The sequence below is a fragment of the Equus przewalskii genome, chromosome 3 (assembly GCF_037783145.1).
Source record: "Equus przewalskii isolate Varuska chromosome 3, EquPr2, whole genome shotgun sequence".
NCBI lineage: Eukaryota > Metazoa > Chordata > Mammalia > Perissodactyla > Equidae > Equus > Equus przewalskii.
In genome coordinates, this window is record NC_091833.1 from 43,342,024 (window position 1) to 43,360,874 (window position 18,851).

General features: G+C 38.6%; 1 protein-coding gene across 4 annotated transcripts in view; it reads left to right on the forward strand.

The window, feature by feature from the left end:
• Positions 1-18,851, forward strand: part of UNC5C (unc-5 netrin receptor C) — a 357,794-nt gene that overhangs the window by 252,511 nt on the left and 86,432 nt on the right. For all 4 annotated transcript variants that reach the window (XM_008529402.2, XM_070614239.1, XM_008529401.2 and 1 more), the window contains exon 4: positions 5,440-5,543. In XM_008529402.2, coding sequence (XP_008527624.2) covers positions 5,440-5,543 — 104 coding nt within the window. The remainder of the gene's footprint in view (positions 1-5,439; positions 5,544-18,851) is intronic.

Sequence of the window (18,851 nt, forward strand, 5' to 3'; positions counted from 1 at the left end):
TATCAGCAGCCTGCCTGCCCAGACACCATAGGGAAATCCTTTGCTGCTATTTTCTCCTAGTTTCTTTCCCAAATCAGCAGAGGTCACAGGTGCTTGGATGGTGGTGTGATCCATTATACTCAAAGCTGTGCCTGTGCACCTAGCCTTTTCGGTTGCAGGCCACACTCACCCTTTGCATGTGGTGTCAGGCAAAGTTGCTTGGGGATGTCCCTGCAAAGGAGACATGACTTTTGTCCACTTTCATAAATGCACACATTGACATGATGGGCTTTCTTGCTTGCTGTTTGGGGTAGGCATTTCTCTTCCTGTCTCTCCAAGGAGGGAGAAAATTAGTTTTGTCACAGTAATTTTCAATGCATTTACAATCATGAGAACTTTACTTTTCATCTGTCCTTGTGATGTACCTTATTTGCTCTCTTGGATTTGTACAAAGAATTTTCTGATATTTTTAAAACTGAATCTTCTGGAGCCCACCCTTTTCCCCATTTTCTAACTTGAACCCTTGGTTGTATATCCAAGTGTCCAAAACTTCCATGAAAACTGTCCTGAGGGGAATATTATATGATATTCTCTTCAAACATGCGTCAACTACTAAGTTATTAAAAAATAATTTCTTCTGTCATTTCTCATAATTGGTATATCCCCTTAAAGATCCATCACAACCAGGAAGTGTCTTATTCGACAAAGTAGAAGCTTTTTTCCCCTAAAATATGTATTAAAAATGTTAGTCTATTCTGTCATTGGTCTTTATATATGGCAAAAGAGACCTTCAAAAACATCCTGTTGTTTTCTTTCATTTTACAAATGAGAAAGGAGAAGGCCACAAAGTCTTCAAACCCCCACTTAGCCTTCTTTCCGTTTACCACATTGTCATAAAGCAGAGTTCGTGTTTGTAGACTGCTGTGAATTATGAGATTCCATGTCATAGATAATTTGTAACCACGGTATTATTATTGTGCAAAAGGAATTCAGTGAAAACATCAAAATTCTACAATAAAAGTGAGACGTCATATGCTCCCACACATGTGTGTGTTCTAAAAGGCTTTCTTTGATTACTGTGTCAAGGGTAAATAGAAATCTGTATAGTTTCAAGTCAGATTCTCCATCTGCTAATTGGATTTCGCTGTATGGATTTAGTAAGCCAATATTCATGTTCTTAAGTAAACATCTCTCTGAATGCACGCATATGACAAAGCTGATTTTTCTTTTAATTGGTGGAATCAATGGCTCAATCAGAGTGAGGCCAAGTTGACATTGCAAAAGTAATCTGGGTTATAATGAAAGGACTTTATACTTATTTTAGTAGCAGCCTTACAACTAATGGAAAGAAAACGGAAATGTAGAATCCTAAAGGTCTTCCAAGGGCAGAAGCTCATCTTTTCTCCTGACGGGAAGGCCCACATTATTCGGAATCATTCTGTTTTACATCTAATTCCCAGACAAGTGTCCGTTTTTCATGCTTATTCATTCGTCACCCTTGTGTTCTCTCTGCCTGCAAGGCACCCGGCCTGTCTTCTGTCACATCTCTCCAAATGATGAAGGATATGTTTAAAATGTTACCTACCCTCCGCTCGCAGAGTCCTGTGGAGGCGTACTGAAAGGAGCAGCTGCTGTGGTACACGGCCCAATATATTCTACGCTCATTACACAACCTGAAAGCTAGAAGAGAGGTTTTATGGAAGGAATTAAAAGGAATTTTCAGGAAGAAGTATTGCCTTGTAGAGGGTTAATATGAGATCATTTTAGAAATCAGATAAAATTTACATAGAGTTTAAAGCCAAACCATTAAAACAAAATAATTGTACTGTATTCAATAATGGTTCAGGTGAACCTGTGTCTGGATGCACGTGCTTCCAGCGTGCAGTCACGATACTCAATCGGGAAACAAAGATCCTCATAAGATGTGCCTTCATGTGGCAGGAATTTGAAAACTATGCCAAAAATGACACCGGATCCTAAGAAGAATTACACCATGTTGCATTCAAACTCATCACCCCTAATGGTACTGCTGACTTCCGTCACCATAAAATTTTACAAAAGAGTAGTAGGTTCTCATGATAGTTATTTTCCCAGTTCCGCTACCCCCCTCAACATAGGTTGACTTCTACTCCCGCTTCGCTCCTAAATTTTGCAAACCAATGGCTTTTTCTCCCCTCTGGGTCCTTCGCTGCGTTTGTCCTGATGGCCTCCGAACTTTTGAAAACTTTATTCTCCTCTTGGCTCCTCTGACACTTATCTTTGGTTTGTCTCCTCCCTCTTTGCTCTCTCCATGTCATTTTTGCTGACAGCTTTTCCTCTTGAATGTTGATGTCCTCTTTGTTCTATGCTGCAGTCTTTCCCCTGGTGGTGTCATGTATTTCTAGCGCTTCAACTGTCTCCTAGGCAAGGAAGCACAAACCTTCTACCAGGACTTCTTTACCAAACTCCAGACCAGTGGTTCTCAACTTAGGGTGATTTTTTCCCCCTAGGGGACATTTGGCATTGTCTAGAGGAATTGATTTCGTCATTGCTGAGAGAGGTGCCACTGGTGTCTAGTGGGCAGAGTCCAGGGATTCTGAAAGCATCCTGCTATGCACAGGATAACCCCACAACAGAGAATTATCCAGTCCCAAATGTCAATAGTGCTGAGATTGAGAAACCATGATCTGGACCTACTGGACTTGTCTGTTTGAATATCCTACAGACGCACCAAACTGAACGCGTACCAAAATAAATTTGCTATCTTTCTTCCCACTTTCCTGCCAAAATCAGTACTATTTCACTTGGTGATGGTAATAATTTAACAATTGCAGTAGCTAAGAATGTAGTGTACCTTTGCCTCCTAGCACTCTGCAAATGCCTAGGTCATCCCAAGTACATCATCTATTTATTTCCAGAATCTTCTTTTTCCTCTTCCTCTCCACTATCACCAGCTAAGTTCAGGACTCCATCATCCTTCCTGGTCTATCCAAATGAATCCCTAACTGCTTTCTGTCTCTTAACCAACACTTCAATCCATCTGTCACACTGAGGACAATATGACATCTGATCTCTCTCCTTTGCTTCGAAGCCTTTGAGGGCTTGCCATTCCTTAGAATAGCAGAAAGCCTTTCATAAATAGATCTTAGCTTACTTTTCTAGTCTTGATTCTGTATCTTACATGTCTTCATCCTAAGTACCTAATAAAGTGTCTACCATAAGGAGATAATTAATAAGTATTAAAGGAATTTGTTCTATTTAGTTATATATACCTCACTCTTTCTTATTCTCAGCCTTATTTTGTGATATGCTGATTAAAAACTGAAAGTGGAGTACCAGCCTCATAGCGTAATGGTTAAGTTTGGCACACTCCTCTTCCTGGGTTCCATTCCTGGGTGTAGACCTATGCCACTTGTCAGCCATGCTGTGGAGGTGACCCACATACAAAACAGAAGAAGATTGGTACAGATGTTAGCTCATGGAAAATCTTCCTCAGCAAAAAAAAAAAAAAAAAAAAAGGAAAAAATAACTGAGCGAGTTAACGTGTTACTTGATTTGAAAACTCATTTCTGTCAGTGTCTTTGCCCTACCCCACATCAGATGGGAGATTTTCAGAATCATTTCTAGATATACCTTGTCGAGACCATTATATCCCCAAAAAGTTGTTAGTTGCTGCTCTTACTTTTCATTAGTGTTTAGCCAAAATTTTTGTCTTAATGCAGATCAAAAACAAAGAGAAACTGCCATATCAGAAGAAAAAGAGTAGAAAAAGTTTTAACGTTTCTGTTGGAAGGGCACAGAGTACCCAAAAGAGATGTTAAACGGGTGTGTGGGATGGCAAAATCTGTGTCAAATCAAGAGCCAGAGGGTTCTAATGCAGCACGATTATTTTGCTGTGAGGATTTGAGTAATTTGATAAACATGATCCTTATATCTAAAATAAGTGCGCGGTTTAGGTAACTTTCAAGTTCTAACAACTCTCTGAACTTAAATGTTCATTTCTGCAATATACTCAGTTTCTTAATAGTCAAATTAGAAGTACTTTTCTCACGGAAATTGTGTAGCAATTTGGAGGGTCTCTTGTTTTACCTCAGATCTACATAGATCCATAATTTTCTCACAACCCCGAAGCTCTTGAAGATTTTTTCGTTTTTCTGCCAAGAAATTCAACAAAATGGCAAGTTTGTAACAATGGACCTTCTTCTCAGTGGTTTCTCCAGGCAGCGCCCTCTGATCTCTCTGTGGAAGACAATTGGGGGTATACCTCCAGTCTGCAGGTTCCCACTCATTAGCTCCATAGGCTGAAATGGTGCTTTTTACATTCTTAAGTTTTTACCAGCAACGTGGGATGAAAGAACCAATGCATTAATTTTTTATTAAAATCAACTGGATAAAATCTTAATAACTTTTAATTGGAAAAAGCTGAACTGTACAAGTACGAAATAAATTTTGGGCTTTTTTTTTGATACAGCTTCAAAGCTCTATGGCTGAATCATTCATTTTTTAAATTTTGGTATTTAAAATTACAAGCTAGTTTATAACATTTTTGTGTCCATCTATAACAGTTTTTAGACGTCTACTGTACATTGCTGTAGCAACTGTAACTATATAAATACATAATTAGGTACTTGACATATTGGGAAGAAATGGCTTTTTAATCTTCTAATTGAAGAATGGCCACATAATTACATATTGAGGGATTTATGGACTCATCTCAGTAGTTGTTCTTTTTCCCGCCTTGCGTTTGAGACACCTCAGGAAGTTATATTCATTCTTTCAGGACTCCAACATCCTGTTTCCTACTCTAAAACAGAAAGTTGCTTTTGAGTTATTGATCAAAAGATCTCAGAGTTACTACAACTTTAATACTATCTAATGTACGAAAGAGGAAAATATTTATGTACATAAGGGACTATGTATGTATAAAAATCATGCCAATGGGATTCTTTTGATTAAAAATTTGATCCTCATGAGTCTGGTCCCATGGCAGAGTGCTTAAAGTTCCTCAAGCTCTGCTTTGGCAGCCCGGGTTTGTGGGTTCAGATCCCAGGTGCAGATCTACTCCACTCACCAACCACGCTGTGGAGGTGTCCCATGTACCAAAAAATAGAGGAAGATTGGCACAGATGTTAGCTCAGGGCAAATCTTCCTCAGCAAAAAACAAAAACCAAAAAAAAACATCATAGTTGATTATCAAGAAATACTGAGGAAATGCAATGAATAAATTTCATTAATTGTTAAATGGAAGTTTCCAAAGCATCCTAGTGAAGACTAAAATTGGAACAGTTAATAGCCTCTGAATTTCATAATTTCCACCACACAGAATGTAATCACCTAGATTATGGTACAGTACTAACAACATATGTTTAAAAAAATGCAAAGACATATAAAATACTAAACTGAAAAGTTTTTATTGCACTTTCTATAAATAAATAAATATTAATTAGTTTTGTCATATATTTTATTACCTGTGCTTTTCAGATCTGCGGAAGACATTTGAGCAGGAACCTCTGGGAAAGGAAGTGTCCTTGGAACAGGAAGTCTTGCTCCAGTGTCGACCACCTGAAGGGATCCCAGTGGCTGAGGTAACAAGAATTCTTTGCATTTAGGAATTGGCACTTAGTTATTCTAACAGAGGCCTAACCCATGGCTAATGGTGCAGTGAATTAGGGGATGGCATGATGAATGGTTGGTAATGGAGTCCTAACTGCCTGCTGCTGGCAAAATGGATTGATTGGGAACTGATTAATGACTTGGGAGTCAATTAGAATGCCCCACTGGACAAAGCCACAGGCAGCTTGGTTTAATTTTGTCATTCTCTTTAAGAAATTAGAAACACTGCTTTATTTTATCTGGCACTTATCATAGAAAGAGATGGTATGACTTAATAATGCACCGTCAATTTTATTGTTGTTCTCGATAATATGCAAAAAATGTAAGCAGCATGTCTGTGTATGTGTCTGTGTGTGTCTGTGATCGGGTGCATTCCACATATGTATTTCCTGTTCCACGATGTAATCATGGACATACCTAAAAGCCATATTCACACATCATGAATAAAAACATGTTTGAGGAATAACAAGCGCCAATTAGTTTCATCCTGTAAGCTTTCCATCAAGCTCTTCATTTTCATGGGTTTCTAAAACAAAGCCTATTGGTTGCTAATGAAGTATTATGCATCAGATTCATACCATGACTTTTCATTAGCACCAAACAGGGGTTGGCCCGGTGGTGTAGTGGTTAAGCTTGCACACTCTGCTCCAGTGGCCCAGGGTTTGCAGGTTTGGATCCCGGGTGTGGACCTACATGCTGCCAGTCAAGCCACACTGTGGAGGCATCTCACATAAAGTAGAGGAAGATGGGCACAGATGTTAGCTCAGGGCCAATCTTCCTCACACACACACAAAAACAAAACCAAAAAACAACTCATTAGCACCAAACAATATAGTGCCCTTAAAAATGCCTGTCCTTGGGGGATAGGCCTACAAGACCACAGAGAGAGCCATGCTCTCTTGAGACACTCACCATCATCTTAGAGCATACTGCTGAGGAAAATAATCTGATACTGTGTCTTCTCTTTGTTACGAAATAATTCCAAACTCTGAAAAATGTTACCCTTTTATAATTATTGGGAGACATCCTAATGTGCATCAAACACTATTGCCCTAGCTGATCCAGTGTCCTATGAAACCAGAAAAACTTTAATTTGACAAATGACATAGCTGCCAATGTCTCGGTGGTCCTTGTTAGCCTCCACACTACACTGAGTCCTTTGGAATTGTTATTCTTTATTGCATATAGGGAAAAAACCAATTTTTGTAATTTTACAATTTGGGCCTGAATGTGAGTCAGCTGATTTTTTTGTAAGAGTAAGCCCTGAATTTTCCCTATTTGTGAAATTGCAGAATAGTAGTACTGAGACTTGCAACGTTGTCCAAAAACATGTTTAATAGTTAACAATGCATTTACAATTAGATTTCTGTAGTTTTTCAGTCTTTTGAAGGTTCAAGCAAAGGTGGGAGTCAGCTCCGTAGCTGGTCTCACGACAACAAAATTAAACATCTGATTGGTCTTTCCAAATTAATAATCATAATAAGCTGATTAGAAATTTATCCAGGCCCTTACAAAATGACTCTATTTTTCTGTTACACCCATTCATAATTCCATGTGTTAATGCAAAGACTCAAAGTGGCACTCTTAATGAAATTTCCTTTTTTGCTTTGAAAGAAGAGAGCTATTTTTGCCTTGTAACTGGCATCCCATGGCGCTTTCTAACATTTTATCAGAGACTTTGCATGATTATAGATGTTTTATCCAACCACACAAAACTTATCTTCCAACACTGACACACAGTATGATTTATTGTGATTAGAAGGGAGGCAACTCTTCTCTGTTCAATATTTCATTTCACTTATTACAATAGTGCATCAGTCTCCTCAATTATATTTCTAAAATTCTAATGCAAACCTCCTCCACTAAACTACCTTAAGGACAAAACCATATCCTGAGTAACATGGGTATCCATAGCCTCATTTTTACTCGATGTTTCTTGGATAGCTGATTCCTGCAAAGATTTTCAATGAGGAGATACTAGTAATTTCTTCATTTTTTAGTCTCTTCAACAAAGTGGTTCATTTTGTCAAGGAGGAAAGATTCAAGACTGCAAACTAATTGGCTGTGAATTTTATTTGTATCCTCGCTGGGGAAGAGACCAATTAACACTTGGCAAGCTCAAAAATCATATACCCATTTGACATTCAAAGAACTATATTTAATGCGTATTTTTTTCTTTTTTTCTTTTTGAAGTCAGAAGAGAGATCAAATACACATGCTCAAGAGCAGGCTAATAAACTTCTATGTAGATTCTTTTCAACACCCTTAGAATCACCAAGATCAGAAAGCTAATGAATACCTTAATATGACATGGTACAACTGTCATTTGCTTAAGAGGGGCAGATAAATTAAAAAAGAAAGGGATGACATGTAAGTTGGTGAGTTAAGGATTGTAAGATTATTTTAATTTAATGATAAATGAATTCATTATTCAGTATTTCATTTGTTTGTCTGAGGAATCTAAAAGCATAAAAAGCATAGAATGAAATATTGGTCTTAAAGGGAAACCAGCAGGTAAAACTCTTGTGTTTTACCATAAATAAAATTGGTCCCTAAGATATCAGGCCACATTGGCAAGGATTTGTGCTTCTTTTGTATCCAAGGTGAATGATTCTGACAAATTTGGATAGTAAATGCTCAGTGAATACACGGCTGATTGATTCGATTGATCTTTGTTTTATATGTTTAACTCCACCGTCGAAGTAGATTCTTTGTAGAATATTAGGAGGCAATAATTTTCTTTCTTCCCATACAAGTTGGTAAGCTTCTAAAGAACGCTACTAATCTTAAGTCACAATGGCACAGGCATTTCTGAGGGAATAAATAGCATTTAATTTTTCCCCTATTTGGGCTTTAGTTTCCACTACAGAATGTTAAAATAATTCCCTTAAACTAGGTTTAAACCCAAGTGTCACATGTTCCACTCTTTGACTTTCGGCGAGATATTTCAATTCTCAGTCCCTAAGTTTCCTCAATTATAAAATGGAGGTAATAAAGGTAGAGTAGTGTACTGTATAACATTTCAGTCAACGACAGCCTGCATATATGACAGTGGTCCCAAAAGATTAGTCCCATAGAGCCTAGGTGTGTAGCAGGCTATCCCATCTAGGTTTGTGTAAGTATACGCTATGATGTTCACACAATGACAAAATTACCTAACGTCACATTTCTCAGAACATATCCCCGTTGTTAAGCAATGCATGACTGTAACACTGCGTAACAGTGTGTCTTCACAACTATTGTGAAGTTTAAATGAGATGATCTATGCAAATCACTTAGAACATATAGAAAGCACTCGAGAAACATCAGCCATTATTCATACTATTATATTATCACATTGATTTACAGAAGACTGAATTCAAACTCTTGAATGCAAATGAGTCACTGAACATGTTGCGTCTCTCCTGGGCGCTGTGGGGTATGCAGAGATGAAGCTTCTGTCCTGTGAAGAATCACCAAGATGCCCTCTTGTATTCTCTAGCCACTTGCTTGGTTAACGTCCATAGACGCTACAAATGACAATATTGTGGAGCCTTAAAACAAGGAAATGAGGAGTCTGCCAGGTGGCGCAGCGGTGAAGTGCGCCGGTTCTGCTTCGGCGGCCCGGTGTTTGCCAGTTCGGATCCGGGGTAGGGACATGGCACCACTTGGCAAAGCCATGCTGTGGTAGGCGTCCCACATATAAAGTAGAGGAAGATGGGCACAGATGTTAGCTCAGGGCCAGTCTTCTCAGCAAAGAGAGGAGGATTGGCAGCAGATGTTAGCTCAGGGCTAATCTTCCTCAAAAATAATAATAATAATAATAATAAAACAAGGAAACGCCCTTATAAATATCTACTTTGCAAATGACTTGTTAATGTAAATATTTACAGCAAGTCCTGATGTGCTGCTGTCCTTACTCTGACTTTTAAAGTCACCATTGTCCATTTAGTTATCGTGGTCCTAGGACTTTGAACCAGCCCTCATATTTCCTCCCAAAGAGAAGATTTGAGCTGAGGCCACTGTTGGTAGTTCACCTTTTCAGAGTTGAAGGAAAGAGAGTGCCAAAGAAAGTCTCGGGGGAGGAAGAGGCCAACCAAGGGTTCCTTACACTCCATCTCTCCAGGGGGTGACAGTTTTGACTAAGAACTCCTCTCAGTACTCACTGGTTAAGGAAAACTATGTTGTGGGTACCCCAGGGAGGAAGTACAAGGATTTCAGAGCTCTGGGCTTGGCTGCTGCCTCTTCTGGTCTCCTTGCCCAGCCCTTTCTTTGTATCTAATTATTTAAAGACATTTAGCAACCACTGGCTTCCTCAGCATAGGGGCAGAGTCTAAGGGCCTTGTACTGTTTCTGGTATAAACCCAGGGTTTCCAGGGAGCCGGCCAGCACTCGGGGTGAGGGACACTCCAGTGTTCAGCAGCAGATACAGCCCTATTTCAGTATTTGACACCTGGTATGGACAAACCACTGCAACTGACTGAACGTCAGCCCCTAGATGCCATGATTTTATATAGCTGCAACTACTGCTTGTGTTGAAAGGTCTCTGTTTACTCTTCGGCCTGCCTGACTAGATTCTGGCGAAGGAAGGAACAAAAGGGGGTTTTTATTCATGTTTATCTCTAACACCAACAGACTGTAGGTTACTTAGTCAATTCTCTAAGTATATTTAACTAAATGAAATAAAGAGGGTCTGTTGGAGTGACACAGAGGCTGCACCTCAGGAAATGGAATTTTCCAGAAAAAAGATGTTTCTCACCTACGAAGATGCAACCCTACTGAGAAAACTCAGTGTGGGGTGAAGGAATCCATCAGTTGGAAGAGCTCCAACGCACCAGGCCTGGGAATAAAGGGACTTGGGGGTTACTTTGGTTCAAGGACTATAGGGCAGGTTAATAATAATTATATTAAAATTGAAAGTAGACTAGGTGAAAGAAAGACAAATAAATTCCAGAAATACTCTAAAATGGTATTGCTTAGTATTTTTAATAACTGCTTTGCTAAGAGAAATCCAAAAATATAATACTTTTCTTCATTTCTGGGGAGACCGTGCCTCCCTTTCAGCAGCAGCCTTCCGTCTCCCTAAAGAAGCCTGGAAATTCATCCGCCCGTGAACGAGCGCTGGGTTGCTCCAGTGGCGTAATAGCAGCGCTCTGTGAAATGAATCCCTCTTTGCTCATTTTAGTTTATGCCTAGAAAATGTTGCTGTCACATGGTGAGCCAGAAATATACTCAGAGAAGCTTTATTTCACCAGATTATCTCTTCTGGAGACTACTGGGATCAAAACATCAATGGATGCAAGATTTATTGGCATGGCAGAAGGAGAAAACAATTTTTCCCCAAAACTTGTGATTTGTTTCACCTTTAACAAGGGGATAATTGCTCCTCTAATTATAATTGAGCTATTTCTCATAATAGTTTAATTGGAAGAACAGGCTACAGTGTTCAACTTATTGACCCAGTTGTGCTTAAAAACTATCATCTTATTTATCAACATTTGCATCTCTAATTAGCAAGTGGCAAACTAGGGGGTGAATTGCAAAAGAATAGATTATTTTCCTGACTTTAGCCTTGATAAACAGGGAACAGATTTTTTAAGCTGATACTGCCTGGGCAAAAAGCTGCAGGCAGTTGGAGGTCTCGCCAACCGTGCAGCGTCCGGCAGCTCTCCATCAAATTGATTATTAATATGGCCACTGAACACTGGGTTTCATGAGAGACGTGCATGTTTTGCTGCCATTCTCTCATCAGTGGAACTTCGCATCGGTGCATTTCCATGCAGGTGCATTGCCTCCCAAGCTGTGCTTTATATTCTTTGCAGGCAAAGGAGGTTTGGAGAGAAAAGAAGAGTTTGCTAATTTGGAGGGAGACCTTGCTTTCAGTGCCCAGTAGTAGCTGTTGGAATTTTCTCCTAGCATGTATGTAGCAGCAAGAAGGGGTTTTGCTTATGAGATTATTATCAGCCTTGCAAACAAGTTTGCACAAGTGTTAGGTTCCCTGACTACTAGTCACCTTGCAAGCTTTGCATTGGTCCAATCAACATTTGCCAACGTCACCTCTCTATTATGGTCACTCCAAGCGTTTTTCTGCCAGTGTCATCCTCTAATAGCTATACACAGAGATCACCACAAGCCCAGATAACCATATAAACCAAATTAAAAATAATAATAAAATGAAACAATATCAACATCAATTTTTAAAACACGGTAAGAAATAATAAAACTTCTGTGACTTATGATAGATTTGTGGCATGACTTCTGCACGTACATAGTGGTTCCTTTGAGCGTATGGTACAAAACGCAGTTTTTATTTTTTAATCATTAATTCATTTATTCAAGAAATATTTATTGTCCAGTCAACATGGGCCAGATACTCTTCTAGTTGCAGGAGATACAAGTCGGTCAAAGTTCCTAAAGGGTAACAAAACAAGACACTGAACAAGAATGAGAATAAATGAGCAAGATATTGTCAGATAATTGCAAGTTAGAGGAAATAAGACAAGGTCATATCTGAGAGGTTGATGGTTGTTGGAGATTGGGAGTCGCTTTAAAGTCCAAGGAGAATCTATCTGAGGAGATAATATTTGAGCTGAGATCTGAATGACAGGAAAGAGACAGACTTGAAAAGATCTGGGTCATGAAGCTCCAGGCAGGGGAGCGGTCTATCCTCAGGAGGAGTTGCTGTGGTTACGGATTGGAAAGGAGGCCAGTGTCTCTGAGACACAGGGAGCCATGAGGGGGCGGGAAGGCAGCAGTGAGAGCGGGGAGGACAAGCTCGGGGCTTACGCACACGGTCAGGGATGGGGAGTCGTCTCTGCAGGTGTGAAAAGGCACTGGAGATTTTAAGTAAGGAATTGTCCTGCCCTGATATGTGCCTTCCAGGGATCATTCTTGCTGCTGCATGGCAAATAGATTTTAGAAATGTGAGAATGGAAGCAGGGCCACTGTTTAGGAGATCTTGTCTTAAGCAAGAGAAGATGGTTGCTTGTCTTAGGGTGGAAATAGAAGAGATGGAGAAAAGTGGAGAAATAAAGGGTATATTTTCACTCCTATGGGAATAAAAAATCCTGAACACAATTTTTAAATTTGATTTTATTAAATAAATAAAATCTAGAAAGTATTTGGACTTTCAGAAGAAAATGAAATCTTCTGTGCTAAAGTTCAGCAGATGGTCTAAAATCAGGGGTCAGTAGACCTCGGCCACTTTCACATACAGTCGCTCTCTCAGCAGCGCTTCAGCAACAAGCAGTGACCTGGCCGGCGTCCGTAATCATGGGCAGGAGGGCCTTTCATGTCCCCAGCCCTTATTTCTTGAAAAACAGTGTGTCGGTTTCTTCAATAAGTTGTCTTGCTTTGGAATTTCTTTTAATGATCCTCCACTGCCTATAGGAACTATTTATTGTAAACTCATTGTAGATGAAAAATGGCAGTCAGAGAGAGCAAAAGAGGGTATTTTCCAAAGGTGGTAGACTTAGCAACAGTCGCCCACACTCTTAGTTGGTAAATAAGAAGAAATGCTGAGAGTTGCTTATCCTGAAAGGGAGATTTATAGTAAAGATAGGTTAGGAACTATCCACAGACTTGTCAATCTATAGCCCTTTTGCTCTGGAAAATTAGTATTTTTTTCAGTGCCTTTTTGCTCTCTTGGAAGTTATTATGTGCTAGAGTTATTCTAATTTGGGCTTTTGGTGGTTGTCACTGTTAGTTCACTTATCACCATGCTTTTCTCTCCTCCTAGTCGAACTTAGATTTTAGAAATGGAAGCTTTCAGCCTTCAAGACGAGTTCGCCTCTGCAATATGGTCTGTGTACATTCAGCTCTCAAAAGCAATGAGCCAGACATATGTGCAATTAATGGAGTACTTCCCCAGCAGGAAAACAAAATCCCTTTCTTAGCAAATTGCTTTGCAGAAGTTACAACTGAGCAAAATGTCACTACAGTTTCCACTTGCTTTTTTTATCCTTTGGCTGTTTTGTTTTTTTTTTACAATTGTCCAAAGATATATTTTCAACTTGCTTGAAGAGCAACACTTTTTAAAGCATAAAAATACTCATACTTTCACAAACCTACAGAACGGTGCAAAGTGTGTTGGACAGTGCTCAACCCATAAGTGAATGAGTGTCTTATTTTATTGCAAATCGGCAAAGCAAATAGCTGCATAAACAAAGTAGGCTTCGACTCTTGGCAAGAGAGAACATCTAGACCATTATCTCCACAATAGCTCCAGGCGGAGTGGCAATGTTTCTTTTCTTTTTTTAAAACGGCCTTTTGCTTCTTGTACTTTAAGACACTTTTTATCCACCATTTTTGTGGGTAAAAAAACATTCATTTGCATCCTATAGTGAAGATTTTCTTAGTCATATGAAGCACCTGCAAGGGACGATGAGATACTTGTTGCCAGTGTGAGGAACCACAAGAAAATAACTCTGGGCTTTCAAACTCTGGAGCTGTTGGAGCCAAATCCTACGTGGTGGAAGTCTACAGAAGGCTTATTAGCTATAGATATCTTTTAGGATTGCCAAGGTCCTACTATTCAAAGTGTGATGCATAGGTTACCTGTATGGACATGACCTGGGAGCTTCTTAGAAAGAAAGAATCTCAAGCCCCACCCCAGGCCACTTAGAATCTGCATTTTAGCAAGATCATCAGAACCAGTCTTCAGTACTGGTTCTCAAAGTAGGATGCACATTGGGATCATCTGGGAATCATTAGAAAATACTGATGCTTATATATCCCACCCGAAAGATAATGATAAAATAGATATGCTTTGCAGCCTGGCTATCAAGATTTTTAATTGCTCTCCTGGTGATCCTAAAATGCAAGAAAGTTTGAGAACCACTGGTCTAAAGGTTAAAGCAAACAAACGAACAAATACAGGAAAAGCTTCAAACTTGACACTTCTAAACCAGTCAGTAAAACTTGGCAGGCTCCCAGCTTCTAGCTAGTGCTCCTTTTAGAAGCTTGGCTTGGCTGAGTGTGCATTTGATAATTGCCCCATAATTGCTTTTCCCATTTGTTTGATGAATGTACCTGCATGGGACAATTCTAGGCTGAATCTCCATTCTCTTAGGGGTACACACTCTTCTCAACTCTGTTGTGTCATTTTCAGCCTCAGGGTTCTGACTTGAGGGGCCCCAGTTTGAGTTTAACAGAGTAACCTTTCTGATGAATGTAGATATTTCTAGCTAATGGTTGCTGGACTCACTTTTCATGTTGGGTGGCATGTGGCAGTTTCCCTCTGTTAATTACAACAAATGTGCCAATTATGTTAATGTTTCTCCCGATACCAATCAGTGAATAATTAGACGCAACACATCTGTCTTTCACAGGGGAATAGAATAGCAGAGGAAACTGCAAGGTGCTTGCTCTTTATTATTGACATATATGATTAGACAATCCCTGAACCAGTCACATGGTTAACAAGTTCATGTATCAAAGGGCAAAGGGTGCCAATAGCTACTTGGGGGGCTGAGCGCCTCTCATTGTTAGCAATTTCCCGACCAAAGTCTGACAATCTCTAAAGGGTCTCTGCAAAGAAGTTCAGCGGCCTTTCTTTCTCTTTTTTTAAAAAAATTTATATTGCCCTATCGGTAAAATGCAGGTATGTCATTTACCCTGAACTACAGAAAGAAATAAGTTCTTAAGTAGAAGTATTTAAAACTCTTAAAAGAATTCAGCTTCGTTGAGATAAAAGATCACACTGAAAGAAATCACAAAATGTGCCTATAGGATTATATTGAAGGTGTTGTAAACATATGTAAATCACCATCAGATTTATAATTTGTTACAATACCTGTTGTGTCTTAACTTTGGAACTTTCTGGTTAATGGAAAAATTGATTTTGCTTCTATTGTTGTTTTATTCGCATTTGCGACCCACACTTGTCAGGGGCTTAGAGAGATGGAGTTGTAGCCACATTATTTCATTATACAAGTGATGCCTCTAGCCTTGTGTTGATTCTGGCAGTACGGAGAAGAGATTATGAAACCAACACATTAGTCCTGTTGAAGGTAGTCAAGGCGTACCCTAAGCACTTTTTAGATAAAGTTGTCTGTTTAGTTTAGAATTTAAAATATATACACTCTAGCATATATGCTTAATGTTCTTTTGTCATCTAAAGGTAAAACATCTTCACTGTTCTTATAATGTCTACACTATTGTGGTTTCAAATATATTGTCACTATTGTTCTTTTATAACTGGTCAGAAAATAAGAATGGAATTTCAATTTATAAATTCTTTATTCTTGCTATGGCACTGATTGCTTAAGCAAAACAAAGGAAAACTGAGAGCAGACATTTAATGTATTTGGAAATACTTATGATTGCTAATACTAGTGCCAGGCATTCCTAGAAAGCCCCTAACACGTGAATCATCCTGGGACATGTTCCATTTGCCCAGGGCGTTGGGAGGAATAAGGCGACAAGAGGAGGTCATGGTTGTTGATTTATTTTTATTACATCCTTCTGCTCAAAATACTTGTATTTTATTTTTTAATAGTAAAACATGAATGTGATTATGTTAACATGGTTATGTTAAACAATTTTGGTAATAAAGCATGAAAAAAATAGTGGAGATAAATAATATTTGGAAAATAATTATCTTGTGAAATGGGTCCCTCACTTTATATACTTTTAACATTGGAAGTTTTGGAATCTAGCTTTTATGATGTTTAATTAGAAAGAGGGGCGGGGAGTGAATAAAGGTGAGAAAATGAGTATGGGAAGTCAAGATTGAACTGGGGATTATAATTTATCCCATATTTAATTATGAGCTATAAATGGATAATCCACTGGGAATGTTAATCCACTTTTCTCAGTCTTTGCTGATGATATAAATCAAAAATTAAATTTAAACTGAAGAATAAAGTATTTAGGGTAGAGATAATAGAGAATTTTTGAAACATGAGGGTTGTTGAGGGCTGGCATAGCTGCTCAGAAGAGGTTATGGAAGCTTGAGCCATTGAAAAATGATCTCCGTGTTTGGGCACAAAACTTCATTTTCCTGACAGCACTTATATAGCCAATAGTTCTGAATTTTATAAAATATCAGTAACAGTAAAACTCTAAAACCATGCAGCTAGGAGCCATAAAAAATGTTGATCCCCAAATCACACTGCACACAGGAGGGGAGGCAGTTTTATATGTCTTTTCTGGGAACATGCACTCTGGGGTCAATATGCTCCAGTCCTAAAACATAATCAAATTGGGAATCACTCATCTTCGTTAATAAAATCATGTTAGTGTTTTGAGAGCTCTTGTGCCAGACTGGAGGCGTCAATAGAACTGAAAGTCCTAACTGTTGGAGACATTTCTAACCATTTTATCCTCCTGCTGTAAGAGCTGGGAACCAGTCCTCATATAGGAAGGCTAGAAATATGGCATCTCTTCTGGTACATACACTAGAAGGGATTGAGGCTGTAAATAAGGGGTACTTTCCCCACTGGGAGAGTTTTATGAATGAAGATTGGTCAACCAACACCAGTAACCATATGCGATGGAAAACTGAGAGACAGATTTCTGCCATTTTTTCTTCCTGATTGGTATTATGAATATAAATATATGTACTTCTTAATGGAGACACTAAGGAACACTGAATCATCAACATCTAAAATACATTTATGCAGATATAGCTCTGTTGGGGGTACACTTAGACTTAGAGAAGAGGCAATTAAATGTATTGACTACCTCCTGGTTCCAGGTGCTTTCCCTTCTGTATCTCATTAAATCCTCCTGGAACCCTGGGAGGGCTGGTCCTTTTGTACAGGTGAGGATGATGCTTCTGGGAGCTTCCAGGCTACCCAAGGCTGCAAACCTAGCAAGTCAGAGGGCTGGGACCCAGGGCTAAGTCTGGCCGACTCCAAAGCCCATGTTTTTCCTATAACAAAAAGAAGTTTTATTGACTGTATGTTTTTTAAATTTAGTTTATTAAAATGACACAAATTGTGTGTAACCTTATTTGATTGACTTTCATGAGCTAATCAGATAATATCCAGACAAAGATATCTTTTGGGAAAAGTAATTTATTTAAAAAGTGCTGCATCATCTCATCAATTTTCCAAAAGTAGAGTAAGCAGATTTATTTGTGTTGTGTAGTGTTGTAATCTCCACACATTTCATGAAATAATGAAAATTTCAAAATTTTAGAATGTACAAGAGAAATTAAACTCAACTTCAGCTCCATTATTTTAGAATATATCAATGATTTCTGGACATATTTCATTTGGAGATGTCCAAGAATTTTTTTCAAAATATTTCCCTAAAATGAAATTAATTGGTATGTTCTATATGTTTCCAGGTCACTTTTTGTTTTGGTTTATCATAGTACTTCTCTTAGTTTTGTGATGAACAGTACCTCTTAGTACTTAGAAGTCATCTGAATATTTCAGCTTCTAGAAGTCAAAATATTTATGTTGCTAAGAATCAATGGAATCCAACCTTGTGATTATCTGTAACTTTAGATGGTGTAATTATTAAACATTTTGTCTAATTTCTAGCGCCTACAATAGTCCTTGGTGCATAGTATCTGTCCAATAGATATTCACTGAGTAAACAAATTTTGAGTAGATCCTACTGATTCATCTTTCTGTGAATTCATGTCTTTGCTTCCGCTCTTTAAATGTGGCTACATATCTCAATTGATGGAATGCTTCTTTTCAAATCTTATCACTTATGGTAACATTTTTCATTTTCTATCTGGGTAAACTTCACTCATTCATGCTTCTGTTTATATATTCATTCTTTCACCACATTTCTTTCATGAAGGCTTTATTATTGCTTCTCAAGCAATGACTTTTGCAATTGCCCTTCTCTGTATCTGGAACACTCTGGCTCAGTATGATTGGCTCTTTCTAGGTATCCACATCCTAGTGTGTACTCACCTTTTCAGAGAAGCCTTCCCTGTCATCTAAAGCAAAAGTCAGCAAACTATAGCCTTCAGGCCAAATATGGCCCAGCACCTCTTTTTGTAAATAAAGTTTTATTGGAACACAACTGTGCTCATTCATTTACATATTGTCTGTGGCTGCTGTTTAGAGACTATATGGCCCTTTACAGAAAAAGTTTTCTGACTCCCGATCTAAAGCACTATATAACACTGATTTATTTTTTCTAGCCTTTAGGACCACTGAAATTATCCAATATGTTTATTTGTTTATACACTGTCTTTCTTCTCTCTTGAGAATCACGTGGAGAACAGACTTTGTTTGACTTGTTGATGCATCCCAGTTACCAGGAATAGTGAGGCTACAGAGTGGATGTTCAACAAATATTCACTGGATGAACAATCAGTGGGATTTTGAACG